The following is a 24,870-nucleotide window of genomic DNA, read 5'->3' as shown; positions in this document are numbered from 1 at the left end:
TAAGCATGCGTCTTCTGTACTGAGTAATTTCCCCCTGTGCCTTGCATTAGGAATGGAGTGGAAAGTCTATTTTCTGATGTATGACTGGTGTTTGTTCAACAAAGGTTAATGAATGCTTTTTATGAGCTTGAATTTGAGCTTCTGCTTTGAGACTAGTGTGTGTTTTCCCAGGAGGATCTCTGTTAAAGGTGAGAAAGTGAGGGGTGGCGGTAGGGCTAGCATGCTCTGGTAGAAAGTGGGGAACTGATGAGAAGGGGGTCCGGCACAGAGGTGGGCACTAGGAAAGTGTCCACGGGAAAGACAGGTCACTGTTAGAATCATGCATGAAATGGCCTTTCATTCTCCAGCTCAGACGCTCCAGACTGGCCTCGGTGTGGGATCTGGGGTGAGCCAGGAAGCTCAATTTCTCCCTCCTGCCCCAAGTGCCCCTCTTATGTCCCACTTACCCCCATGTGTGTTTACTGCTCCAAAAAAGGAAAGTTAATCAATAGGCGGGCATGGATTCATAATAAGAATAAGCCCTGCAATGTGTTTTTAAAATGTACACTGTTCTGTGGAGTGTTCAAAAATTGATGTTGTGGTACAGCCACGCTGCTTTAAAAAAGGTCTTTAGTCACAGAAAACAAAAGGGAAGTCCCATCCCGATGTACCCTGCCTGAATGCTCGTCTCCCTCCCACGTTGGTCAGCGCAGGACGGGGCAGGGACATCTGCTTTCGTTTTCCTCTTGTATCTATGAGAGAAAATCTAACCATCCATACAATGGCTGCTTCTTTGAACCTGTGGGCAAAGAGTAGCTTCTTAGCATGGTGAGTTATAAAAGCATTATGCACACTCTCACACGCAAATACAATTCCCAGTGCCCTACAATGTCCAACTAACGCCTGAAGGAACCAACGAAGACTAACAGTCTGCCAAATCCTGAAAGCACTTAATCCCATCCTCCGCACTCAAAATAGAAGTTGCCTTGAATATGACTGATGTCTTCTGTTTGGAAGAGAATTAAGGAGAGAGCACACTTGCTAGTTTGTTTGTCAAAGTTTAGAGGCCACGTCATTACTGTTAACTTTATTAACATAGTACTACCGCCAGGACAGGGGGAGGTTTATTAACAACCTGCGGTACACAAATGACACAACCGTGCTTGCTGAAAGTGGGGAGGACTGGAAGCGCTTGCTGGTGACGCTCAAGGACTGCAGCCTTCAGTCTGGATGACAACTCAACGTGGAAGGCACTAACATCCTCACAACTGGACCAGTAGGTGACATCGTGATAAATGGAGAAAAGGTTGAAGTGGTCGAGAATTTTGTCTTGCACATCCACATCAATATCCATGGAAGCAGCCACCAAGAGATCAAAAGACGTATTGCATTAGGGAAATGTGCTGCCAAGACCCCTTTGGCACAATGAAGAGCAAGGATGTTACTTTGACAACAAGGTGAGCCTGACCCTAGCCATATATTCTGCATTGCCTCATATGCATGTGAAAGTTGGACACTGAATAAGGAAGGCTGAAGAAGAATCAATGCAATTGAATTGTCATGCTGGAGAAGAATACTGAAAGTACCCTGGACTACTAAAAGGACAAACAGATCTGGATTGGAAGAAGTAGGGTCAGCATGCTCCTTAGAGGCAAGGACGGGCTGTCACCACCTGGGTTGACTAGAAAAACAAATCCAGGACACGCATATACATGTAAGAGAGAGCTTTCTATCCAAGAGTAATTGCATATTAAGAAAACAGCCCACCCCAGTCCAGATCGAATCCATAAGTCCAATATTAGCCCATATGTCTGATACCAGTCTATACATTTCTCTTCAGACTCATGCAACACATGTCATCATGCTGACTACTGGAAAATCACAGGTCAGTGGATGGAAAGTCTTCTGGATCCAGTGGCAGTGGAAACATCTCAGAGCTGATGTGGGTCTACACATGGCTCTTCCAACTCCAGGGCTGTGGCTCCATCAGCGTACTTCCATGTGGCTTGTCACCAGGAATGTCTCACAGGGAAAGCATGTATCCCGCCTCTGGGCCGGAAGAGCAGAAGACTGTAGCTCCCAGAATCCTCAGAAGAAGGCCATGCCCACACGGAAGCCTCATTGGGGTGACAGACGACACCCCACCCCTTGGCAAGTTAACAGATTATGAAACTGCCACAGACGGCAAGACTTCATCTAACATACCTTGGACTTATTGTCTAGAGAAACCAGTCCCTCGAGAAGGGCATGATGTTTGGTAAAGTGAGGCATGGTGGAAAAGAGGAAGGCCTTCAGTGACATGGATTGACATGGTGGCCGCATCAGTGGACTCAGGTGGAGGAGCGATTGTGAGGATGGCTCCAGACCAGGCAGAGTTTCGATATGTTGTACACAGGGTCGCTTTGGGCCAGAGCTGACTCCATGGCACAGAACAACAACGACAACAGCCCAAAGTCCCATAGATGAGATGGAACATCAGTGTAAAACTTAAATTGTCTAGTCTACGACTTTTCATGAGGCCCCTGCCGCTTTCCAACCTTTCTCCTTTGTCCTGAGTGTGTGAGCTTCATCAGATTGGGTCTACTTTGCTTAGTTAAGGTAGCTCTCGAACTTTTCGACTAGGCCCCTCTTCGCTGCTTACCATTTTGCCTGCCTTTGTTGTGCATCTTCTCTTTTCTCTGGAATTGAGCTAAGCTGTGCTCCTAATTTTTATTCTATTGTCTGTAGGATTCAAGTACGCCTCTCTGAGACCCCCTTAGGTCCCTAGAAAGTCACTGGCCTGTCTCCCTGGTGCAGAGAACGTGTAGAGCATTTTTGGAATAAGCCTACCATCTGGACTCATGAAGATGTGAGCCGCTGAATGAAGTCTGGTTGTGACACACGGCATGCTTAGGCATAGTTCTGATTCAACAATATCTGTTATTCCTCACTCTCTCTGCAGATGAACAATCTTCGCACCTTAACATGGGAACGTATAACCAGACATGGGTGAGTGAATTTATTCTGCTCGGCCTGTCCAGTGACTGGGACACTCAGGTGTCACTCTTTGTCCTGTTCCTGGTCATGTACCTGGTGACAGTGCTGGGGAACGTCCTCATTGTTCTTCTGATCAGACTGGACGGCAGACTCCACACACCCATGTATTTCTTCCTCACCAACCTCTCCATCGTAGACGTCTCCTACGCCACCAGCATCGTCCCCCAGCTATTGGTGCATTTTCTCTCAGAGCATAAAGCCATCCCCTACCTGAGCTGTGCAGCCCAGCTCTTTTTCTCCCTGGGCCTGGGTGGGATTGAGTTTCTTCTACTGGCGGCGATGGCGTATGACCGCTACGTGGCTGTGTGTGACCCCCTCCGGTACTCGGCCATCATGCACGGAGGCCTGTGCACTGGGCTGGCGGTGTCCTGCTGGATCAGTGGCTCCATCAACTCCCTCGTGCATACTTCCATCACCTTTCAGCTTCCCACGTGCACAAACAATATTATTGACCACATATCCTGTGAAACCCTGGCTATCGTCAGGCTGGCCTGTGTGGACACGTCTTCTAATGAGGTCGCCATCATGGTTTCCAGCATCGTCCTCCTGATGACACCCTTCCTCCTGGTTCTCTTGTCCTACGTCCGGATCATCTCCACTATTCTGAAGATCCAGTCCACGGAGGGAAGGAAGAAGGCCTTCCACACATGTGCCTCTCATCTCACGGTAGTGGTCCTGTGCTACGGCATGACTATTTTCACTTACATCCGGCCTGGTTCCAGCCCCTCTGTCCTCCAGGAAAAACTGATCTCAGTCTTCTATGCCGTTTTAACGCCCATGCTGAACCCCATGATCTACAGCCTGAGGAACAAGGAGGTGAAGGGGGCCTGGCAGAAACTCTCAGGAAAATTCTCTGGGTTAAGATCAAAACTGGCAACTTGATGAATCACGAGCATCACACAGACACAGAAGCTTTGTCTGTGTGTCACCATCGCACTGTAACATGACAGTAGAGACTACATCACCCTGGCAACACGAAGGAGATGACGTAGCATGTCCTGAGGATGCTAGGTGGGTGGCAGAGAGGTTGTGTTGGGGTATAGGATGTGGAGGGTGATTTCTGTCAAAGCAGCATCTTCTGTGAATTTAAGCACTCCTTCAGTAGACATCTCCTTATTTAGTCAAGTATTGAAGCTGGAAGGGAGCAGCCTTGTGAGAATGCAAATAAGGCTGCGCACTGTGTTGTGTGATGTTGGCTCATTTCTGCTTGCTCGCCCACTCTTCTGTAGCCCTGGCAGGCATGGCCTTGGAGGTGTGGATCCCTGGGGCTCTGTTGCGTTTGTTGGCCAATGCTCTGAAGGTGCCTGCCTCTTCAGAGGATCAGGGAGACTTGAGCCTGTCTTGGCCATGACCCAGGGCTTCACTTCATTAAGTATCCCTTTAATAAAACTCCCCCATTACCATCACAGAGTTGACAACTTCTTTGTTTTGTTCCTTGTGCAAATTTCAAGTGATTAGTCCATGGCCCTGGTGATTGCTGAACAAGGCAAGGTGACTGAAGCTGTGACTGATACACAGAAATATCCACAGTGGGAAAATCCAGGGCTCCACAATCTTGACATGGGGAGGTCTGACTCATCCTTCAGGGGCCATTCCTGGGGGTCAGCAACCTCCTTGGGGGACAATCTGTGGCATCTACTGGTGGGGAGTGTGGACTCGTGTGGATATTTGAGTTGTGAAGATGACAGGACCAGAGAGTGAATTCTTTGAGGCAGAAATAAGATCAGAGCTCTTACAGGTGACTCCACCCTCCAAGAGCAGCTACCCCAGCTGGGAGCAGCTGACTTGGGCACAAGTAAGGGAGCTGGATGGAAGGGGCATGAGCTGTGGGAGGAGATGGCAGATTGAAGCCTCCTGAGGGCCCCTTGAGAAGACTTGAGGCTAACTTGAGGACTTAGTGATCTCTAGGGAAGACATTAAACAAGAGAACAACTTGTGCAAACAGTTGAAGCCAGAATGGAAACCTTTGGGTCATCTTGCCCACCCACCCCTAGGTTATACCCATTGAGAAAGTGTTAATAACCTCCAGGTGCTCCTCTTTGGTCCCAAGATATCAAGGCTATGGGAAGAAGTAGGCCAAGGTCCTGCATGGAACTTGAGGTCCGAGGTAGAAATTATAAAACATCCATCAAAATAAACAACAATGATAGATCTGGTTTCCCAGAATACACTCCGACCGTTGGAAATCCAAAGAAACTCCAGATGGGCTCTGGGATAAGCTTTGGGCTGCTAACAAGCTCAGCAGTTCAAAAACACCAGCCACTCCTAAGGAAACAGATGAGGCTGTCAGCTCCCATAAAGATTTTGTCGGATACCATGTATGGGATTACTATGAGAAATGATCAACTCAACGGTAGTGGGTTTGGTTTTGGAAGAGGTTTCAAGCCACCAGTCTTCCTCTTCTTCCAGGTGGTCGTACCCTTGGTAACGGATATTCTAGGAGTAGAATCTTTTAACAAAACCCCAACTGTAAGCAAAAGTGGTGACAGTAGGATTGACCATAACACCTAGGCTAGAAATCATGATCTGGGCACATATTTCGCTGTTAGAGAAAAACCCCAAACTCACTGCCATTGAGTCCACTCATACTTACAGCCAGTCCACAGGACAGAACAGAGATGCCCTTATGGGTTTCCAAGGCTGTGAATCTTTATGAGAGCAGAAAGCTTCCCATGCCTCCCATGGAGTGGCTGGTGGGTTCGAACAGCTGACCTCGGAGTAAGTAGCTCCTTGTGTGCCTCACCATGTCACCATGGTTCAATTTGTTCTTTAACATTCCTCTAGTCCCATCTGTCCAGGGTCAGTTCACTTTTACCAACAGTGGACATCCGGGGTACTGGGCAGGGTCTTTTGTCCAGCCCTGCTACCTGCGATAAGGTATCCGTTAGGGGCCTGACTTCTTTCTTGGCATACGACTACCCACTGTTTTCATTATATTCACATTGTCATGCTATTTATTGAAGATTATTCTCTATTACAGGATTGTCTAGAGCCTCTAATCACCCACCTCCAGAGGGCAGAACAGGCCCTGAACCCTCAAAGGGTGCAAGGGCTGGGATTGTCACTAAAAGTCTTCGTGGTCATCTGGTTGAAAGGTACCAGCCAGCCTCGCCTCTCGGATGCCAACAGAAGTGCAGGCCACCGTGGATCTTGGGAGGGATTGCACAGAAGGCACCCCTTTGGGGCTATCTCTTGAGATCCCTCTACCTATTGGCTTAAAAGGATAAAAGGTTCCTCTTGGGGCTGGAGAAACGGACAGCAGCCGGCTTTGCAGAAAGCAAAGGTGTTGGGTGTGCGGGTGGAAGTTCTGCACAGATGCGGTATAAGCAGCATGGAGGAGGGATGGCTTTGGCTGGGCTGTGCAGCAAAATCAGATGGAACTGAAGTGCCCCTCAGAGCATCAGTCCTGTTCCATAGGTGACTTACAAACCTCTGCACCAAGCAAACCGCCAACAGGGGCGGGGAGGCTATGCCCCTTCCCACGGTTCTGCCCATTAACAGAGGGGCCAACAGGCCATTTCCCAGCCTGTCATCAGCTATTACACACAGACAGCCCTGACGGCCAACTGGCACACCGACGTGCAGCAGGTCAATGTCCTGCCTGCCAGCCTGTTGCCCCTAGAAAGAGACACAGGTGTGCTTGGTCCAGTGACATATCAGGATGACTCCCAGGGCAGGCTGGTGTGCCAGTGAAGCAGCCTCTTCCCAGCCAGGACAGAGAAGGGACGGCTGCCGCCAGACACCTGATACACAACAGCTGGGGCAGGCCACAACTGGGGACACTGGTGCCCGTGCAAGCCTCCATGGATGTGACTTGCTCTCTGAGACTGCTCTGGCCGAAGCAGCCACTGGGCCCAACTTGAGGGCTGCATCCGTGATTATAACCCATGAGCCCTTGCCCTGAAAACTTTGTCTAGATACCTGTGTGTAGCCCCTGGATCCCCTGGGCTGGCCAACAGCACGAAGAGCAGTAGAAGAGAATGGACAAGGTTTGGGGGGAATCCTATAATAGGACACCTGGGCTGGCCTCAAACCTCAGAGGCTGATCTGTTTCTCAAGCAGCACCCTGCTTCCCTGCTTGGAAGCCTGGAAGTTGATGTGACAGCTCCCGTCAGAACAGGGTGACCAGAAGAGGAACCTGCTGCTGGATTCACCAGAAAAGCAGACACCGCAGGGCTCAGCTTGGTGGCGAATGAGCTGAGGAGGCAGGCAGGACAGCAAAGGATAGTGACGGGGTGACTCGTGTACAGCATAGCTCAGGATCTCATCAACTCAACGGCCATGGTATCTGCCCTGAGCTCCTGAATGGACACCCAAGGGGGTACAGCCAGTGATGAGCTGGCAGGCAATACTGGGTCAAAGGAATGCAGGGGGCTGCGGTGGATAAATTCACCTCCCCTGGAGCTTTCGTCTCCTCTATCCGATCGGGCCTAGAGCACGGAGGGACCCTCCTACCCCAACAGGAGACAAAGCAGAGACCCTGGAAGCTTATCTGTCCAAACAATGCAGCCCAGCCCCGCCCCAACACCTCAGGAACTGGCCCTGGGGATCAGAACTGTCTATGGGAACTGTGTGCGGGTCACCTGGCTCCCTCAACGCCTCAGGACCTGGCACCGGGAAGCAGAACCTGCTGTGGGCACTTGATGTGGGTAAGCTGGTTCTCGGCTCCTCAGCACCTAGCACCAGGAAGCATAGCCGTGTATAGGAGATTGATGGGGGCACTGCAGGAGTGTGTATTGGTAATGTCAATCCTCTGGGGGCAGAGCAATAGACCAGCTCACCATGGGGCCCACCGTCCTGATGCACGAGGCCCTATTAGTCACATGTCACCTGTCATGGGGTGTTGCCTGCACCTTGAGGCATGGGAATGGGTCTCCTCTATAGGACAGAAAGCTTCCTCTTTCTCCCGAGGAGTGCCTGGTGGTTCCACGCTACTGTCCTAGTGTAAAGTCACCAGATTTTAACATTGGTAAAGCGGGACACCATTGACCGGGAGGCAGGGGGGTTCTTGATTAAAAATTTGGTCTATAGGGAGCAACAAAAATTTTCATAGAATGCTAAAATAGTATTGTAATCTTTTTTTAATTTCAACATAAGTACAATTTACAAATATAATACATTTTTAAATTATGTATAGTATTATTTTATTCTTTGGCATATTTCTCATTTGAGTGAATTTTTTTAGTAGATGGCTGTCATTGTTTAAAAGGTCATGAAATTTTTCACAAAAATTTGTTAAATTATATGTCACACATAAAATGACTTTCAAAGTCTCAACACTTAATTGTGATTTTTCTGATGTCCACACTTTATTTACCATAGAAAAAAACGTGTTCAGTCTCAGCATTAGTTCCTGGTAAGGACAGCACGTATTCCACAATTTTTAGTGCATTATTGTATGGAACATGGTTTGTTTCAAAATGATGAAATAGTTCTAACCATTTGTTCTCTATTGTGATTTTTGTTGATGCCCAAGATTTAACCTTTCCTTATCAATATATATATATAAATAATGATACCTCATTAAATAGATCATTTTCGGAAATATTACTATTTGGGAAATTTTGAGTAATATGATCGAATGATTTTTGCACATCATTTCAATTAAATTATTGTTTTAATGTAACCCAATGAAAATGTTCAATATTATTGTAAAGTACTATCCACTCTTCTAAATAATCTATGCAGTTACTATAAAACTTTTCAACGTGAGTCATGATATCTGTATGATTTATTGCACCATATTCTTCTAGCTGGCTTATACTATCACAGATAGTTAATGGAAGAAAATTATTTTCTAATCGCTCTTGACACTGAAATTTTAAATTATTAACTTCATTTGCTACTTCGGTTACCGAAATTTTGTCACCTTCAATAAGTTTTATAGCATTTTGAAAAAGAGCTGCTTGATTGTGTACAAACTCTAGCCAAGTTTTTGAAGTTTCTTTTTCAAAAAACTCTTCTAAAATTACAGGACATTTATCTTGTGATAGAAAGTAGGATTTCAAAGGCTCGTATATTTTCAAAATTCTTTCGACAGCTGGCAAAAGAGCTAACCAGCCCTTTTTACTGTATCCAAGTATTTTCTGATATTCAACTTCCCCATTTTCACAAAATTCTTTAAGCATTTCAATGCACACAGTGTATATATTGAAATAAGAATATATTTTAATAACAATATTTTCCACATCTATGGGCAACAAATCAGCAGCTGTTTCAATGGCGTTACGTATTATGTGCGCTGCACAACCAACATCAATAATGTTTTGATTAAGGTTTTTGTTTAATTTATAAAAAATATTATTTGTACCTCTTCTCGTTTTTCCTCCAAAATTTGCATTCGTGTTGTCTGCACAATATGCAATCATTTTATGTTTTAAATTGTTTTTTCCAAAATAATAATAATGGAACTTAAAATTATTTCAGAAGTTTTGCTGGGCATAGAAAGGAAATCTAAAATTCTAATATTTATTCCAGTTTCCGAATAAAAAAACTAGTAATTGTTGGAAATAGCTTTATATCCTTATGATTACATGCATCAGAATATATAGATATAAAATTATTTTTTCTAGATTTTTTTTTTATTTCTGAAAATGCATATGGGGAAAGCACATTACACACAATTGCCTCAGATTTTGGTTGATTAACTTTTTGACAACTTGTGATGTACAGTCCATAGATGTGAAGGAAAGATTGTGATTAATAGTGTGAAAAGACATAAGTCCTTCTGCTAATGCTTATTTCTTTTCTTCATTTCCATAAGTTGTTTTCTGAAAAAATTCCTGTATTTTGGAGGAAGATGCAGCAGTATTTAAATATCATTATGTTTCTGTGTCTCCAAGTACTTTTAAATATTATTCTTCCCGCCTTGTGAAACAAAAATTCACCATTACATTTCTCACATTTTACCATGTAGTTGCTTTTGGTTTTTTAATAAAAAGAAATTCACTTCTTAGATCATTGCTGAATTTGCATCCTCTTTTATTACTCATTATGATAAAAATATAAAATGTTTAAAATTATATTATAAATTATTATATACATATTGCTTAAAAACACAGCAAGTAGGAACATAATTACATGAACATATTTTATTGTTAGTTTATAAATTAAATTAATTTGATTGCTATAAAGTAACTATATATTTTAAATTACCTTAATTTTAATCCTATATTTCTTTCTAAATAATAACAATATTAACTTGTATTATTTTTCTCTGAATTTGCCTCCACGTAAGTCATAAGTATCACTTTCAAGGCTGGTGCTAGGCTTTTTGCCACCACTATAAAATATAAATAATATGAGTACTGTCTGAAAAATTCAAGAAAATTTATGTATTTATGAAATAAATAAATAACAAATTATCTGAATAGCTGATTTGTTGACATCACTTGTTTAATTAGCATGCATTACGATGCGTATCGTCTGAGAGAAAGTTACAAAATGTTTTCGTCTTTGCCAATGCCCAAAAATGCCATTGTTCATGAAGTCCAAACAATGGTTGTCGAATTCTAACAACGGATCAACAATGTGAACTTTGATAAACAGTTCTCGATAATCAGTTCTCAACAATTATTTGTTATTACTAAAGTGTAACTTTATAAAATTAACAAAAATAATATAAAACTCATATCCTGGCAAAATAGCCACATGGCAGCCAAAAACCATAAACCATATATTCCCTTCCCGTTCTCCCGCCGGTCCCTAGCTTGTCGTGCATTCTTTCCAAAAATCGGGACTTTTTTAAAACGCCGCAGGATGCAGAACAAATTGTTCAAAAGCGGGACGTCTGGTCACGTTATCCTTGTGGTTAGTTGCCCAGTGTATTCGTCATTCACCACCAGGGCTCCTTAGAGCACATCAGAAGGTTCCAACGTAACAGGGAAGATTTTAGCCTTGTAGGTCTGCTTACACAGGTAAGCTGAGCTTACAAAAAAAAAAAAGTCTTAGTTTACATAGTTAACTCAGGGATATTTTTATTAAAAATAATAACTTTCTGGTGAAACAGTGCACAACGCGTTATAGATGGTCATTTGGGTGCCATCCCCTCAGACAGTACCCCCCACGCAGCCCTCACCACCCCAGGGCGGCCCTTGCTCACATGCAATGCCATCGTTGATCTGATGGTCTTTCACGAATGCCTTCTCCGCGGCTTTGGCGTCTTCCTTCAGGAGCACCACGTCTTGAAACCACGTCTCGATCACAGGTGACCTCTTGAGAGCGGTGACTGCCACCTAGCTCTTTCCACCGCAGGGACTCACTCGGTGCCTGCTCTCCATCCTCTTCTGCTGTTTCCTGCATCGCTCAATATCTTGTTTGTTCGTATTGGAATTTATAGCAGGGGTGTTATGTCATTGGAGGTGACCCTCAGGAAGTAGGGTTAGATATGTTTCTGTGCTTTGGTGTATGAAGCCCAGGATTGGTGAACCAATAGGGACAGCAGGTAGAATAAGGGTTTCAGGGGGCGGGAGGGTACAGTGGTTGGGGGAGGGGTGTAAAAGGGAGCCGATGTCAAGGAGTCCAGAAAGAAAAAGAATGTTTTGAAACTGATTGTGGTAGCAATTGTACAATTCTGCTTCATGTACTGAACTATGGAATGATATAATAGATGTATTTACTCCCAATTAATAATCAATTATGTATGTATATATTGTTCATAGCATCTTTTAATCCTGCAACTTGAGTCTTGAATTGTTTCCTTCGGTGCTTTCCGTCGAAGCTGCGTGTTCTGTTCTTTCCTTGTGGTTTCCTAACCGCGGGGCTTTGCAGGTTTTATGTATTTTACCTCATCTTCTCTAGAGTCCCTTGAAATGGTATTTTCGGCCCTTGACTTCACAATTGCTTCCATTTGCCTAGCTACTCTACAATCAAGAACAAGCTTCAGTCTCTTCTGACATCTACTTTGATCGGTTCTTTCTTTCCTGTCTCTTTAATGACCGCTTGCTTTCTTCGTGAATGTTGTTCTTCATGTCCTCCCATCCAGTCATCTGTCACCAGTGTCCAATGTGGCAAACCTCTTCTTGAGATGTTCTCAAAATCCAGGTAGGATAGGCTCAAGGTCGTGGTTTGAATCTAGTGAACTTACTTTAATTTTCTTCGTCTTCAACCTTAGCTTATGTATGAGGACATATGGGTACATATGTGCTTGCATATTCATGATCTGTTCCATAGTTCCGTAGCTAACCGAGTCAATGAGCAAGAAATCCTAGGGCAGGTTGGTGCCTCCACAGGTAGGCAGGCTATGAACACTGCCCTTCTGGACCTGAGCCCAGGAGGAAATGGAGGGAACCATGTAAGTCATTGGGACTTAGGCAACATTTTACCTGGGTTTAGGTGCTGAGATGGGATTTCTCCATCTTCTCTTTTCCCCACGGAGAATCCCCTTGATTTCTCCATCTAGAGAAGTCCACGTGTATATTGACCCATTGTGTTCTTGAAGAGTATTTTCAGTGAAGGAGTCCCTGGTCCTGCAAAATTCTATTCCGTGAACTTGAACTTCATGTCTTTTACCAGACCATCGTTTCCAGCTACTGCTCCTTCCTCTGTTTCCATCTTTACCATTCCAGGTGCCAATAATTATCAATACACTTTGGCTGCAGCTTTGATCCATTTCAGACTGGAGAAGTTGGTAACTTTCTTTTTTCCCCCATCACTAGCCTTTGTGGTCGGTGCACAAATTTGAATAATAGTTATATTGACTGAATATCTTTGTAGCAGATAGTTATTATCCTATCACATACAGCATTGTACTTCAAGAAAGATCTTGAAATGTCCTTTTTGATGAGGTGTGCAATGCCATTCCTATTGAACTTGTCATCCCTGGTGTAGTAAATCATGACTATCCAATTCAAAATGCCTAATGTCAGTCCATTAGCTCACTCATGCTTAAGGCTATCAATATTTATATGTTCCATTTCATGATTGATTGTTTCCAATTTTCCTAGATTCATACTTGATACATTCCACATTCTGATGATTTATTGAATTTTCCGCTGTTTCTCCTTATTTGGAGTCATGCCCATCAGGAAATGCGGGCCTAAAGGCTTCACTCCGTCCACATCATTGCGGTCAAGCCGACTTTGAGAAGGCAGCTCTTCCTCACTCTTATCGTGTGTGCCTTCCGACATGAAGAGCTCATCTTCCGCTCCTGTCTCTGACATATCCGGGTCCTGTTGATAAGGTGGCCAGTCCCTCCGGAGTGGACAGGCTATGCCTTCTGTTCTTTGTCTGGAGCCTCCACTGTAAACTGTTCACTTTGGGAGAGCCTTCTGGTATTTGAAGTCCTACTGACAGTGGGATTCTCAGGAGGAAACCCTGAGAGGGCGTATCGTTGTCCGTGGGGGCAGCAATTCCATGTTCCTGTGCACAAGCACTCAGCCTTTGCAAATGGAAACTTTTACTTAAATCCCACTGACTTACAGGATTTCCTCCATTTCCTCCTGGGTTCTGGTCCGGAGGGCAGTGCTCATAGCCTGCCTGCCTTGGAGGCACCTAACTGCCCTAAGATTTCTTGCTCATTGGCTTGGTTAGCTGGCCAAGGGGAGATGGTGAGAGTAACAGGTACCCAAATACAAAAGAGAGCTGAAGGCATGCTTCCCCCTGCCTCCCCAGCACACAGGAAGGTGAAGGGCGGATAGAGCACATTGCCTTTACAATGGTAGAGATGGAGATGGTGGAAAGATGTAGGTGGGGCAAGATGGAATGTTCTACATCCCCACGATGGCCGAATTAGAACCCAGCCTGGCGGCAAGGCACAGACTGAATTCTAGGGTTCAGGGTTGCACATACCTAGAAGGGGAGGTACATACACTAAACTACAGAAATCCAGCCTATCACAGAAGAGTCACTGGAAAAACCAGCCCATGGTAGAAGGTCCACCATTAGCACAGTAAAATCTCTAGTGCCTCATTCTGCCATGCCCTCAGATTATTGGGGGACCCTATGATGCATCATGCCAAAATCTCTCTCTCTCCCTCTCTCTCTCTGTCTCTCTCTCTCTCTCAATAAACTCACTCCTTTTAAGTCTTTTCTCTGACTCCTGTCCAAACGCTCTCCCTCGCCGGGATTCATTTTTGTCAGCAGGACAAGATTCAGGAGAGGAGACACTCCAACCCGTGAGTGTCCAGGTACGAGCTTCCACCACGCTCTCTGATGAATTCAAGGACATAGGACATCGCAGATTCTCCAGCTTTCATTTGTTTTAGATGGAAGCAGTGTTCTCTTCTGGATGAAAATGGGCTTAGTAGACAAAGGGTAAGAGGTGGCAACGTGCGTCACTTCTCACTAAGGCAATTCTATCTATGGCCAATAATGCTTTCTTAGACCAAGCAATAATGCTTTCTTAGACCAAAACCAACAAACAAAAAATCCTAATGATCTGAAGGCAGCTTACTCAGTTGTATACATACAGGGGAGGAAATAAAATTTTATATGCATGCTCTTCTTCCAAGCACAAGAACACAAGCCTGGATTGGGTATTTTTACATCTTTCGATGACAGCAGTTACCAACCTGTGGGTCGCAACCCCATTGGGGGTCAAACAACCCTTTAACAGGGATCGCCCAATTCATAACAGTAGCAAAAGTACAGTAATGAAGTATCAACGAAAATAATTTTATTGTTGGGGGGGGTCACAACAATATGAAGAACTGTATTAAAGGCCGTGGCATTCGGAAAGCTGAGAACCACTGTTCTATGCAGCGCTGTTATTTTGGAAGCTCGAGTACCACCAGGAGAAACCTACTACCACGTCCTTATGAACTTGCAACACTGCCAGCAGCCCATGAACTGCAGTTATCTCAAGAGAGAGAAGCACAAATCTGTCCCCAGGTGGAGAAGTAATGGCATCCTTGAAAGAAGCAGGGCATTGGGATGCAATAGCAGGAATGAAAGCAGGGGTACACACTACTCATGAGAACAGAGACACTCAGTGCTACAAGTTGGGTCTGGGCTACAGAAGAGCATCCCCAACCTCAGGACACTGGCTTCTCTGACATTTGAGAAGGGCCCGAGGCAGCAGGGCAGTGTTGGAGGGGAGGGCTGGAGGAGAACAGCTTTCTGCAGGGGAAGGAAGGGCAGCATCAGAGGCCCCACCCCTGAGGGCTGGAGTGGAGACAGCAATTAAGAAGGTAACGCATGAGGCTCCTAAGGGACTCTGCCAGCCCTGTGTTGCCCGTGCAGCCACTGAACACCTGATTAGCTCCGCGTTGGAGTCATTCTCAAGGCTCCTGTGAACTTCCTCCCAGCAGTGCTGCTAGCCATGAGAACTAGCCCACAGGGGTTCCTGAGCCCAGGGGCCCAGAGCCTGGATACCTAATCTCCATGGTCCAGCACTTTGCTGGAGGGGAATAGTCTTCAGAAACCAGTTCAATCCAAGAGTGAAGCAACATGTCCTTTTGTCAGTAATGAGCATTGGAGAGCTCATTGTAGAGGTGTCAGCAACAGGTGGGGGGGGGGGGGCCTCAGAGGGGGCAGAAATGAAACTGACTCAATTCCTTATGAGCTTTGGATCAGGAATGAGAAATATGAGTGGTGAAACCTTCTCACTCATACAAATTATATCAAATGTAGTAAAAATAACTGTTTTTCAGAAGCCTGAGGCTTGGGCTCAATTTTGTTCAGCAGTTTTCTTAATTCCAGGCTTAGTTTTGAGGGAGAAGGGAGGGAGGGAGGGAGACGGAAAACTTAATGATAGGAAGTGGAGCTATTAAGAAATGAATTCTGAATCTTTTTAGGGAAAGGCGCTGATCAGAGAAGTCCAGAATTTGAAAACATTTAGTTAGGTATTGATAAACAGGTACTGGAAGCATACTGCATCGTACAAAATACAAGTTGCCATTAATTTTAAATTTCTTATCTCAACTATTTCTCTAAGAATCTCTCTAGAAAGGATCTTGACACTCCTTTCAATGATATAAAGGTGGATTGGGAGTTGATCAGATGGTGTGCTCAGTCAGAGCAGGCAGGATGTGAAATGGGACGAGGGTTGAGATCTCCTGATTCTCATTTCAATGTTGCACCTCCAGCAGAGACTGTCACCGTTGTGCTGTGGCGAGTTGCCAGACTGAGAGAATCTTACTGCAGAATAAGAGGGGGGCCGTGTCTTACAGCTACAGAGGACAAGAGACATAAAGAAGAGGAGCATTTACAGAATGAAGTCATGATACCAGATGTCACGGAAGTTGGATTTCAAAGCTACGCAAGTGAGAGGAACTGATTCTCAATAATTACACTCCAATTGCATAAACGTCAAATAATCAAATTCAGACAGCAAGCAGATAACAAGACCCCAAAGAGGGAAACTAATTGCCCTCGCGGATAACAAGCCATCTTGGAGGCACCTCCCACCCAGGTGGCCCTAGAGCGTTGTCTCCAAACAGCATCCAGATGATGCAAAAGCTCCTGTGCATGATGGATGCTCTCAGTGTCTAATCGGCCCAGTCTTCCACCTTCAGTCGTTGGGCTTCTTCTCTAAACAAAGTTTCATGTCAATGACCACCTACATGTAAAGGTATGGAGAGGGGTGATTTTCATCTGTTTTCTGTTCCCAGGGTCAAGAGATATATCTGTCCTCCCAAAGGTCTTTGAGGGCCCTAACAAGAAAACTAACTGCGTGAGGTTGGAGGGGGGCTGTTAAAGATGACATACCAATATAGGCAAGCCTAGGCTTCTGTGTTCGTGCCTCTTAGCTGCAGGGTGTCCTCTTGTCACAGACGGTAGATCAGTTGGCAATGGCTTCAGCCTTAGTCAGACAATCAATGAATAGGTTTGCTTTATCTGGGATCATTATAATGATTCACTAAAACTCGGCTTTCAAATTAAATGTCTATGTTAAGTCAAAAGAACTTGTGTGGGAAATCTGAATCCCTATTTTTTTTTTGGTCTTTATTTGTCATAGAAAGAAGACTATTTCAGTCTTGATGATTGCCTTAACTTCTAATTACTAGGTAATCAGAGATGGCACATGGAGGTAGTCTTAACTAGGGCCAAGCAGAGGGGACACGGTTATGGAGAGGTGCTGGTTGTGCACACATCTTCCCTGTCTTCTCCGGAAATTTCAGTGTCATTCCAAACCTCACTCCCTCACAGGCTCTCTGTTCCGGTTCTCCCGTGACCTGTAGTAAAGAACCGGAGGGAGCTGAAAGAGTAGCTCGGAATCACTTTGGAACTTCATGGTTTCTATAGCATTCTTTCTCTCTCTCTTTAATCATTTTATTGGGGTCTCATACAACTCTTATCACAATCCATCCATCCATCCATTGTGTCCAGCGCATTTGTACATTTGTTGCCCTCATTATTCTCAAAACATTTGCTTTCTACTTGAGTCCTTGGTACCAGCTCCTCATTTTTCCCCTCCCTCCCTGCTCCCTACTCCCTCATGAGCCCTTGATAATTAATAAATTGTTATAGCTGACACTGTCTGACATCTCCCTTCACCCTCTTTGCTGTTGTCCATTCCCCCACAGAGGAGGTTATATGTAGATCCTTGTAATCGGTTCCCCCTCTTTCCCCACCTTCCCTCCACCCTCCCGGTAACACCACTCTCAGCACTGGTCCTGAAGGAATCAGTCACCCTGGATTCCCTGTGTTTCCAGCTCTTATCTGTACCAGTCTACATCCTTTGGTGTAGCCAGATATGTAAGGTAGAATTGGGATCATGATAGTAACGGGGAGGAAGCATTTAGGAACTCGAGGAAAGTTGTGTGTTTCATCATTGCTACCCTGCACGCTGACTGGCTCATCTCCTCCCTGCGGCCCTTCTGTAAGGGGGTGCCCGTTCCAATAGCATTATTTCATGTGTAAGCATTTCTCAAAAGGAACAATGAGCCTCAAAGTAGTCACGTAACATAAAAGTAACAAATTAGTCACATTGGAATTTGAGCTGGGCACAAAGAAGGGAGATCATTTTTCGTGGAATGTCCAAAGGCATTTTCCGTGTTGGAGCACAGCCTATTGCATAACTGTTCTGCGTGCACCACCATTCATAAACGCAGCCTGAGGCAGCCCCACCCTGAGTGCTCCTGCTGAGGAGGTGAGCCCCAGGTCGCTGTCTCTCCCCCTAGGATGTTCTGAGAGGGCAGCGTGACTGGTGCTTTTCTGCATGGATCTAGAGCTCTGAAGACAGAGATATAGAAGCGTGGCTTAAAGCGTGTTGAATATGAGAGAAAAGGGAGGGGTGATTGCTCAAAGGACTATGAAGTCTGAGGCAGAAAGATGGAGCCCTGAGGGAAGGGTGCCGACTCAGCTGAGTGCAGGAGGAAGACTCAAACAGGACTGACTCAACTGTTTCCACGACGCAACCACTGGTTGAAGCCTCAGTGGTGTGCCCGACCCTCTGCACCAGGAAGCTTTTGGTACTTGGTTTTGTAGTAGAATGAAGCCATTATGAAGGGATTCAAATGTTCTTGGAAAAATGAAACGAAATGCTCATTTTTCCCACACACTTTGTGAAGCACACTCGTATTCTCAAATAATTCTGAATCGTTTGACTTAGGTGAAGAGCACTGATGGAACAGGAAATGTAGATCTGACAGGTACGGTCGCCAACGCTAGAAAGACCAAGCTCTGACTCCCTAAGACGATGGTTAGACATGATACACGCTTAGTCCTTTCTGCATCCTGAACTCAAAACAGCCCCTCGGCTCAACTGAGCTGAAGCTGCGCGGAAGGTCATATAGAGACTATTCATTGTGGGTGTGGTGTCATCCAGCACACAAATGCTTCCCCTTAGCCTGACTTTGCAAATCCAAAGGCCATTTCTACATTCTCTATGTGCCTCAAAGGAGTCTCAAAGGGCTGTGGGAAAATAAAGCTGTTTTGAGAAAGGGTGGAAACGAATTAACGAACGGTCATCATGAGGAGGTTGACACCAATCACATGGGAGAGGTGCAAATGAAAGGAAGGGGGAATAAGCCAATAAGGAACAGCAAGGTTTCCTTCCCCAAACTGAGGAGTCTGCATATTTTTAATGCAGGAGAGGAAGCTACTCAGAAGCATGAGAGACCAGAGGATGATGGAGAGGGGGATCAAAGAAAGAGCAACATCCTGAAAGAGGAAGGTAACTTGAAATGAAAGGTTGGACGCACCATCGCCACTCCATCATGAGCACCTTCCCTGATCCAGCCGCACCTGTAGGAGAAGTCTTAGGTCTTCCTCTCATTCTATTTCACCGTAACCCTCAAAGGTGTGGCCCGGAGGGAGCCCTGAGGCTGCACACCTTACAGGTGACCAACTGTGAGGCTCTGAGAGAAGGAGCTGACTATGGACCACATGAGGCGGAGGGTGTGTGGTCAGAGCAGAGGCTGTTGGGTTCTGAAGCTCATGTTCCTTCTAGGAGGTGATATTGTCGCTTGTTTCTACTGAGACATGGACTGGCCCAGAGGTCTGTGTGGAGGGTGTGGGGGGAGGGGGAGAGGGATGGTTGTAGATAAGAGGTTAAGAGGGTCCCAGGAGTCATGGGCTTGCATGCTCTCAGGAGGCCTGCACAGTTCAGCAGAACACATGGAGTAGCAGGGATCTGTGCCTGGTTCTTCTTTCCATGAAACAGTGTCAGCTCTTGGAGCACAGGAAAGAGTAATATTCAGCCTGGAGATCTCTGTACACAGGTGGATTACCCAATAACTAAGCACAATCTTATTTCTTTTTACTAATCCAAGGTGAACGATGTCACATGCTTTTCTCCACATGTGCCTAACTTGCTACTGGTTACGCTATTCCTGTCAGGTACTGTCGTTTAAAAGGAGCCGTTAACCTGTTAAAAGGTGCTGTTGGTTTATGAGAGATGTCAAGTCAGCCAGACCTAGAAACAGGATCTTGGATAGGGTGGGAAAATATGGAATTGTTTACAACAGATTAGTAAAAGCAACTCAAGTGAGAACGGGCTTGCTTGCTTATTGAGCAAGCTTCCCTGTGCCCTGCACTTGGCAACAATGGCACCTTGCAGATGTGTGTTAAGGGAATGCAAATGCAATGGGATGTCTACTTTCTGATGCCTGTCTTTGTTCAAGGTTAATGAGTAATTTTATGAGATATTTTATGATGCTTCAGTATTTGAATTGGAGTTCTGCTTTGAGGCTAGTGTGCATTTTCTCAGGAGGGTCTCAGTTAATGGTGAGAAAGTGAGGGGGGGTGGTAGGGCTAGCATGCTCTGGTAGAAAGTGGGGAACTGATGAGAAGGGGGTCCAGCACAGAGGTGGACACTAGGAAAGGGTCCACAGGAAAGGCAGGTCACTATTGGAATCATGTATTAAATGGCCTTTCTGGAAAGAGATATTTTGTTTGGTCCTCATTGGGGCACAAGACGTGAACAACACTCTTCATTCTCCAGCTCAGACCCTCCAGCCTGACCTCTGTGCGGGATTTGGGGTGAACCAGGAAGCTCTAGTTCTGCTCCCTGCCCCAGCTGCCCCCCTTATCTCCCGCTTACCCCATGTGAGAGTTAGTCAGTAGGCAGGCATGGAGTCACCATAGGAATGAATCCTACAGAAAGGTTTGTTTGATGAATGCAAACTATGTCTGTTTATTTTTTATATATTTATTTCCTTTTCCTTTTATGTCTTCACCCTAGTTACTATGTGACCATTCTCTGCTTAGTGAGTCATCTCTGCTCTTCTCCGATCCTGGCACCCGTCTGAGAATGCTTCTGTTAGTGCAAAGACATTTTTTCTTTAAACTTTTTAGATCAGTGTTCTCATACCATATTGGTTCTTTGGTGAGTGATTTACTTCACTCAGCACAATGCCCTCCAGGTTCACCCACGTTATACAGCGTTTCCCAGAGCCAGCATTATTCTCTAAGGTGGCACCCTGCCACCTTGACCATATGCATTATAGTTTCTTCGCCACAGTGTCTGATTTGTGCTCCAAAGTAACAGTCTAACAAAGCTCTGCTGGACAAGCACTTGCTGACTGAGAGAAGACAAAGGGGAAGATACGCTTCAATGTACTCTACATAAACGCTTACCTCTCGCCCACCTGGGCCAATGGAGAAGGATGCGTAAGCATTGGATTTCTCTTCTCCAGTATCTAGAAAAGCTAAAGATTCATAGTTGGGTTGCTTGTTTGAGCCCAGGGTCAAAGAGTAATTTCTTAGCAGTAATGAGCAATAACCCTCTACACTGCTTCAGTGAAGGTTGAAGAAACAAGCAGATATCTAAAAGGCCAAAATTCTCCCCAAACCTGAAATCATTCAAGCTTGTCTCCAAGCCCTCAGGTCTATGAAAAGTAATCTCGAATTTTATTATGTATAAATTTTGGAAAGAAAATGAGGAGAAAGGATCACTCACTACTTGACTGCCAACAGCTTGGAGGTCCTTCCAGTTCTATTATGACCAATAACAGTTTCTCAAATACTTTTCCATAAAATTGCCTATGAGACCCAAGTGTAGTTGGAGTAACGTAAGATCTGGTATAATATAGTATTAACCACTTTACATATAAAGTGCTGTGTTCCTTATCCAAAACTAAGAAGACTTCTGGTGGTATAGTGGTTGCACACTGGACTGCAATCCACAAGGTCAGCAGTTCAAAACCGGCAGGGGCTCTGTGGGAGAAAGACCAGTTTCTACTCCTAGAAACAGTTATAGTCTTGGAAACTCACAGTGCAGTTCTACCCTGCCCTGTTGTGTTGCTAGGAGTTAGAATTGACTCAATGGCAGTGAGTTGACCCAAAACCATAGTGGAGGAGAAAAATCAGTTTGAAATTCAAGACATTTGTTCCAGATATTTTCATAAGACCACCCTCCTTCTCTGTGCCCCCCAAATTTGAAATGAATATTTTGTGTTTCATCATGCAGGTCTAGTTTACATATTTACGTGGTTCTTAACTTTTCAATCACATTTTTCTTTGTTGCATATCATTTTACCTACTATTGTTACTTGCCATCTTCTTCTTACTCTGGATTTTGAGCTAAGTGAATACATAGAGCTAATAACTTTTTAAAGTATTACTGACATATAATTCACACAGCATGCATAACTTAAAGATATTAGAGTTGTGCCTTCATCATTACATCAATGCTAGAACAATTTCTCCATTCCTTTAGCCATTATTATTAACTCCGCATGTCCCCCCAACCTTCCCTGTCATAAACCTAAGAAACTATTAATTTAATTGCTGTTTTGATAGAATTGCTTATTTCATATAAAGAAAATCCTAGAAAACAAACAAAAAACAATTATATAAAAGTGGGTCAAAAGAGAAAATAAATGATAAGAGTATGTTTTAATCTAACTCTATCTGCCATCTTCCATTTTCCAGTGCACTCTGTCTGGGGCAAGATGATTCATATCCTGGGGCCATGGATAGAGAGACATCAATGGAGGTTCAACACATGTGGAGGGTCTGTAAATGAACTTTGGGCTTTCACTGTCACTTATAGCCTCAGGAAAACCAGGTGTTCAGATTCTAAGCTCTAATACAATCTCCCCCTCTGATCTTGGGTTTTATTGTTAATCCTTGGATCACTCTGTGGTGTGTGTCATCCTTCTATGTGAATTTAGCTGCTTGTGAACTTAGCTGCTTGTTTGAAGACAAGCTTTTAAGACACCAGACATTATTCTTTCTGATAGTCATACACCAACTGACTTCTTTACCACACTTTTCTACAGTCCCATATCTTTAGTGATCACTTCATGAGACCAAATACTTAATAGGGCACATAATAAAAACTAATAGGTTAGGGCTTATAATTAAGTGCATAGAAGGTTCTCATTTTTGAAGTTTTATTGACCTATAATTCATGACCCACATAATTCAATGGTTTAAATATTAAATAAGAGTTGTGCAATCTTCACACAATCAACATTAGAATATTTTTTCTGTTTTTTACCCATTATTTTAGCTCACTATTTCCTCACAGTCTCCTCTGTCAAAAGCATAAGGAATTATTAATTTACTTATTGCTTCTATGGATTATCTATCCTAAATTTCATATCAAGAAAATTATACAAAAAGTCCCAGCAATAACAAAAAATAAAACACATAAAACCCTTAGTCTAAAAGAAAACATAAGGTAATAGAACCTATAACAAATTAGAAATAAGGAAAACAAATATTAATATGTTAAATGTTAACTATATCTATAGCAATCCTCTTTCAAATACACTCTGTCTGAGGGTAAGGATTTTCATCGCCCTAATGGGTGGTCTGAGGGAATTCAATGGATGCTTAATTCACTTGGGGACTTTGAAAATAGATTTGGGATTTTTTTCTCTCATATATAACTTTCTGCAAATAGGGTGTTGAGAATGAGCTCAGAAATATTTATTTCATTATCGGTAGGCATTCCCTAAGCCTCTGTAGGCATTCCCTAAGCCTCTCTGAAACCACATTAGGTCATTAGAAAGTCACTGGCCTGCCTCCCTAGTGCAAAGTAGATGAAAAGCATATTGGGAGTGAGCCCATAATCTAGCCCTGAGCCTTTGAATGAAATTAGGCTCTAGATACTCAACATGCATGTACATGATTTTCGGACTCATACCGTCTGTGTTTCTCACTCTCTCTATAGATGAACAATCTTCACATTTTAAATGGGAACGTATAACCAGACATGGGTGAGTGAATTTGTTCTCCTCGGCCTGTCCAGTGACTGGGACACTCAGGTGTCACTCTTTGTCCTGTTCCTGGTCATGTACCTGGTGACAGTGCTGGGGAACATCCTCATTGTTCTTCTGATCAGACTGGACGGCAGACTCCACACACCCATGTATTTCTTCCTCACCAACCTCTCCATCGTAGACGTCTCCTACGCCACCAGCATCGTCCCCCAGCTCTTGGTGCATTTTCTCTCAGAACATAAAGCCATCCCCTACCTGAGCTGTGCAGCCCAGCTCTTTTTCTCCCTGGGCCTGGGTGGGATTGAGTTTGTTTTACTGGCGGCGATGGCATATGACCGCTACGTGGCTGTGTGTGACCCCCTCCGGTACTCGGCCATCATGCACGGAGGCCTGTGCACTGGGCTGGCGGTGTCCTGCTGGATCAGTGGCTCCATCAACTCTATGTTGCAGACTGCCATTACCTTTCAGCTTCCCATGTGCACAAACCAGCTTATTGATCACATATCCTGTGAACTCCTAGCTGTGGTCAGGCTGGCCTGTGTGGACACGTCTTCCAATGAGGTCGCCATCATGGTTTCCAGCATCGTCCTCCTGATGACACCCTTCCTCCTGGTTCTCTTGTCCTACGTCCGGATCATCTCCACTATTCTGAAGATCCAGTCCACGGAGGGAAGGAAGAAGGCCTTCCACACATGTGCCTCTCATCTCACGGTGGTGGTCCTGTGCTATGGCATGGCCATTTTCACTTACATCCGGCCCCACTCCAGCCCCAACACCCTCCAGGAGAAGCTGATCTCACTGTTCTATGCCGTTTTGACACCCATGCTGAACCCCATGATCTACAGCCTGAGGAACAAGGAGGTGAAGGGGGCCTGGCAGAAGCTCTCAGGACAGTTCTCTGGGCTAAGATCAAAACTGGCAACTTGATGAATCACAAGCAGCACACAGAGAAAGGAGCTTTGCCTCTGTGTCCCCACCCAACTCCAACATGACAGTAGAGACTGCATCACCCTGGCAACATGAAGGAGATGACGTAACGGACACTGATGGTGCTTCACGGGAGGTGGAGGGATGGTGCTGGGGTGTGAGATGTGGGGAATGTTGTGTTTGATGCCAGAGCAGCGTGCTCTGTCAAGAAAAACACTGTGTTAGACCTTTGCTCTCTTACTCAAGTATTGAAGCAAATGAAACTCCTTTATTCGTTTGATTTATAATCATGGGTCTATTCAGGAACCTTATCTTGTACCACAAGTTTGTATTCATCCACATTTTGAAAAGATTCATGGCCTTTCCACTGGGA

At 44.7% G+C, this 24,870-nt stretch overlaps 2 protein-coding genes across 2 annotated transcripts; both read left to right on the top strand.

The window, feature by feature from the left end:
• The first annotated feature begins 2,943 nt into the window (after nt 1-2,943).
• On the top strand, nt 2,944-3,897 carry LOC142456625 (olfactory receptor-like protein OLF3). Its single transcript, XM_075557776.1, has one exon. The coding sequence runs from the start codon at nt 2,944-2,946 to the stop codon at nt 3,895-3,897; it is 954 nt and encodes a 317-aa protein (XP_075413891.1).
• Nucleotides 3,898-23,509: 19,612 nt separating this feature from the next.
• Nucleotides 23,510-24,497, top strand: LOC142456624 (olfactory receptor-like protein OLF3). The gene has a single exon (XM_075557775.1). The coding sequence runs from the start codon at nt 23,544-23,546 to the stop codon at nt 24,495-24,497; it is 954 nt and encodes a 317-aa protein (XP_075413890.1). The 5' UTR covers nt 23,510-23,543.
• Nucleotides 24,498-24,870: the final 373 nt, after the last annotated feature.

This window comes from Tenrec ecaudatus, chromosome 9 (genome assembly GCF_050624435.1).
Source record: "Tenrec ecaudatus isolate mTenEca1 chromosome 9, mTenEca1.hap1, whole genome shotgun sequence".
In the NCBI taxonomy this organism is placed as follows: Eukaryota; Metazoa; Chordata; class Mammalia; order Afrosoricida; family Tenrecidae; genus Tenrec; species Tenrec ecaudatus.
This window is presented reverse-complemented; position numbering and strand designations above follow the sequence as displayed.